Here is a 4,424-nt window from a genome sequence, read left to right on the forward strand (position 1 = left end):
ACACACACACACACACACACACACACACACACACACACACACACTCATGATATACGTCTAAATTATTAGAAAAATGGATAAATTTTAATCACATATTTTAATTTCTATCGTTTTGCGTAGTATTGTAATAGAGATTGGTTCCTGGTTCCTAAGCCATTAAACAATAAAAACATTTCCGATGCAGAAGAAAATCAATATTGGCGATTAAGTTTTTATGAATTTGAAAAAGTTATTCTTTCTAAATACGGACGAGCTAAACCCATAATACGCCACTTAAAGGTATACCAATATATCACAAAATTATAAACATTGATTAATTTAAAGTTAATTTTACTAATAATAGTTGCATTCTTAGAAATTTAGAGATACCCAAAATTTGAAGTGTATTGCCAGCTATTACATTGAAACATTATGTTTTCACCATCTGCATATTTTTAAAGAGCAAAGAAAGTCATCAACTTCTTTATTTTTCACGGTATTGTTTTTAATGTTGAAAAATTGTCTTCTTTTTCTCTCTCTCTTTTATCAAATAATAAAGTAAAAATACTTGTAGATGTTAAAACAACTCTTTGAAGCTTTCCATGATCGCTGTATAAAATATTATTGGGACGAAAACGTGAATTTATTGGAAAAAATCGAATATAATGAAATGAAAAACATAGAAAAGAGATTATTCAATATTATAAAAAATATTGAGAAGCAGATAACAGAAAAACCGGACAACTCATTTGCTATAGCTACATATGTTTGTAAGTATTTACACAATATTTTGTATAGAAAAGGTAAAATATAATCTATTAGGATTTGAATTTTGTTATTCATTAACCCTTTAACGCCCAAATGTAAACGTTTTGTACATTATTTTCAGCGCTATTTCTGAGTAGGAAATAGCGGTTTTTTTTGTTTTTTATATGTATGTTTATTACAATCTTAAACAATAGTTTAAATAAGTAATACTTTTATCAAATGTTAGTCAGACGTGTATTGAGTTTTAGATCATTACCTAAACTTAAAATAAATAACAGTAACAGAACATGTACATTATAAGTAAATAAGCAAATAATTAACACAACAGATATATTAATCCAAATTCCAGTTCATTTTGTCTTGATTTTATTGCCGAGTATCCAGATCCTATGGTTTCCTACGTTTTAGTCGCCTGATGTCCCCATCAGTATTAAGAAGTTGTGCAGGTTCCATATTGGTATGATTGAGCAGTCCACTTTTATGTTTTATTGCATATTCCTTGATTGTTTCATTTACGGTCCTCAGATCCAGATTCCTGCGGATATCTTCGTTCCTTTGATACCATCTCGCATTAGTAATTACATATGATCATATTTTGTGTTCGTTGCATCATCATACGATTTGTATCCGATGTGCATTCCCAGAGTTGGATGCCGTATGTCCAAATTGGTCTTACGATCATTATGTATAATAACCTTTTGTGGTACATGTCCAGTTTAGACTTTCTTCCTATTAGCCATTGCATTTAACGGTATTTGAGTCGTATTTGCTTTACTTTTTTCTTTATGTGATGTTTCCACGCAAATCTAAACGTGTCCCTAAGTATTTGGCTGTTACGCTTTGCGGTATTTTTTCTTCTATGAATATTGAGTGTTCTACATCTATTCGTTGTAGGGTAAACGTGATATGCGGAGATTTTTGCTGATCGAGTTTGATTTTCCAATCTTGCATCCATCTTATGATTTTATGTATGACATTTTGAAGTTTTGCCGTTGCTTTCTTTTGCGAATTTTCTATAGCCATGATCACTGTATCTTCAGCATAAGTAGCAAGCATGGTATTGTTATCTGTTGGTATATCAGCAGTGTAAAACAGATATAGGGTAGGCCCCAATACGCTTCTTTGCGGCACACCTGCCATTATTTGATGAAATTTTGATTTAGAGTCACCTTGCTCCACTCGAAACTGGCGTCCAGATAAATATGATTTAAGCAATCTGCAATAATTGCCTGGTAGCGTTCTATTTAGTTTACACACCAGTCCTTCATGCCATATTCTATCAAACGTTTGCGCAACATCCAAGAATATCGAGGAGCAATATTTCTTTTCTTCAAGCGTTTTTTCTATGACTGAAGTTACTCTATGCACTTGGTCTAGTTGAGTGCAGTTAAGTGCTTATTGCGAAAGCCAAATTGATGGTTTGGTATATTCAACAATGGTTTTATACGCTTATGAAGAAGTTTTTCAAACAATTTGAACATCACGGATAATAATGATATTGGTCTGTATGATGCAGTTTCTTCTTCCGGTTTGTCTGGTTTTTTTAACATGATAATTTTGGCTGTTTTAAAGCAGTCCGGAACATGTTCGAATTGTATGCAAGCATTGAACAAGTATGTTAACATTATAATTCCCTTTCGCGATAATTCTTTGAGTACTTCAGGTGATATTTCGTCAATGCCAGATGCTTTTTTAGGGTTAATGTTTTCATCTATTTCCCGTGCAATCTCAATAGGCGTAACATATTTCAACTGTTTGTTATTATTATATGTTTTGATGAGTGTTATTTTAGATTGTACATTATGTGTTTGAAACACTCCGGCCGAGCAAAAAGTTCCGTCTTTTCTTCGTCTCGATACACCCATTTGACTTTGTTCATCTTTGAGTGGGGGAATTATTACAAGAGGTCTTTTGAACCTTTTTGTCACCCTCCACAACGTATAATCTGTATCCTTCTCAGTGGAGAGATTCTTCAAGTAATTTTCAAAATTCTTGTTATTTATATCTTTTATTAGACGGTTCAATTGATTACTGATACGGTTGAACATATTATTGTCCTCCGAATTTCTCGAATAGTGCCAAACTTTTCGCGCTCTTCTTCTTCTTTTGACTATCTCTCTGATTTCTATTGGGTAACATATTTCTTGAATTAAAGTGCCCTCAGAGTTCTTTGTTGAACTGAAAGCCGCTTTTTATATTGCTTCAATAAAGTTGCGTCTGTGTATTTAGTTCCACAGTATTTTTAAGTCTCATTTTAAGCTGAATTGTCTTATCCAGTTCTACTCTGAATTTATTCCAATCAGTAGACTTATTAGTAAGCATATATTTCTTTTTCCTACGTATTACCGTGCTGCTTATTGTCATTAGGACTGGTACATGATCCGATGAAAAATCCTCTATATTATCCACTTCTAGGTAGTTGTTCGACATGTCTTTGGTAATATAAAAGTCTATAAGATCAGGTGACTTTTCTTTATCTGTTGGCCAGTACGTTGGTTTACGTGATGAAATAAAATTGCATTTACAGATGTTAATTGCTTTGCATAACTCTCTGCCTTTGGGTGTGATCAATCGCGATTCCCATTTTGTGTTTTTTGCGTTGAAGTCACCTCCAGCTATAAAGCGCGATCTTAGTTTAACAAGGATTTCCTTGAATTGGTCATTTTTAATGCTATGGCGTGGTGGGCAATATACAGCTGTTATATTAAATTCATTAAGTGTTGTTATACTTTACCGTAATTATTGTAACCTGTAAGTAGTCTCTTTTAATTTCCTCTTGTGGGAAACGTTTTATATTATTTTTAACGATGATTGCTGTTTCTGCATGCGCTCTTCCACTGGGATGTGTAGTTTGGTATACCACGAAATCATAGATTTTTAAGTAATTTTTGTTCGTAAAATGTGTTTCTGAGATCAATGCTATATCTATATTATTAAGTCTAAGAAACATTTCGAGTTCTTTACTACGCTGCGCTAATCCGTTAGCGTTCCGTATAAAGTGATTATACGAAGTGATGAATCTGTCATTTTTTACCAGTATTTTGAGGCTTGTGCACTATCCCTTTTTCCAGTTCATCAATCTTATGTCTAGTATTTATGAGCATTTGCTGTACGTTGTTAAACATGTTCAAAATGTTTTCTATTATATTGTGTAACGCTACACCCGCGGCTTGTGCAGCCGGTTTCACTAATCGAGTGCAGCGACACAAAATGATGTTTTCTTCGCGCCTCGGCGACCGTTCGGCAGATCCGGCGAGACCCGACAGCTCACACGAACAACACAAAGCTCTAGTTGGGCGCCAGGTACGGCGGTCCGTACCCACTAAAAAAGTATCGACACTAATTATTACTTTAAGCGGTGGTCTCGCCGACGAGGACAACCGGCCCTCCGCCCGAACGGCTCGCTCGCACGTCCGGCAGCTCAGCCCTGCTCTCGGTAGAGGGGCTGGTTCGCGCGATGTCGGAAGGATTAATAGTTGGCGGGTGCTGAAATAATAAAGGCGGATGTTCTCTCTTCGAATTTTATTCGACGGTAGCTAAGTACAATGACGGGATGTTTGCCCGCGTTCACACGACAACAACTCACGTAATTTTATAATTCGGCAGCGATTCTAACTAACACAATATAAATATCCTTGCTCGCGGTCGCGATGCTGGTTCTCGGCAGCTTCGATTTT

At 35.3% G+C, this 4,424-nt stretch overlaps 1 protein-coding gene across 12 annotated transcripts in view; it reads left to right on the forward strand.

Moving 5' to 3' along the window:
- The window catches only part of LOC116852446 (cyclic GMP-AMP synthase-like), a 149,122-nt gene that overhangs the window by 105,865 nt on the left and 38,833 nt on the right, over positions 1–4,424 (forward strand). For 10 of the 12 annotated variants that reach the window (XM_032832839.1, XM_032832841.1, XM_032832840.1 and 7 more), the window contains 3 exons: positions 121–279; positions 356–475; positions 554–749. In XM_032832839.1, coding sequence (XP_032688730.1) covers positions 121–279; positions 356–475; positions 554–749 — 475 coding nt within the window. The remainder of the gene's footprint in view (positions 1–120; positions 280–355; positions 476–553; positions 750–4,424) is intronic. The other 2 variants (XM_032832849.1, XM_032832850.1) reach the window with 2 other exon arrangements.

This window comes from Odontomachus brunneus, unplaced genomic scaffold (genome assembly GCF_010583005.1).
Source record: "Odontomachus brunneus isolate Ranch 3 - 2012 unplaced genomic scaffold, Obru_v1 Obru_scaffold_225, whole genome shotgun sequence".
In the NCBI taxonomy this organism is placed as follows: Eukaryota; Metazoa; Arthropoda; class Insecta; order Hymenoptera; family Formicidae; genus Odontomachus; species Odontomachus brunneus.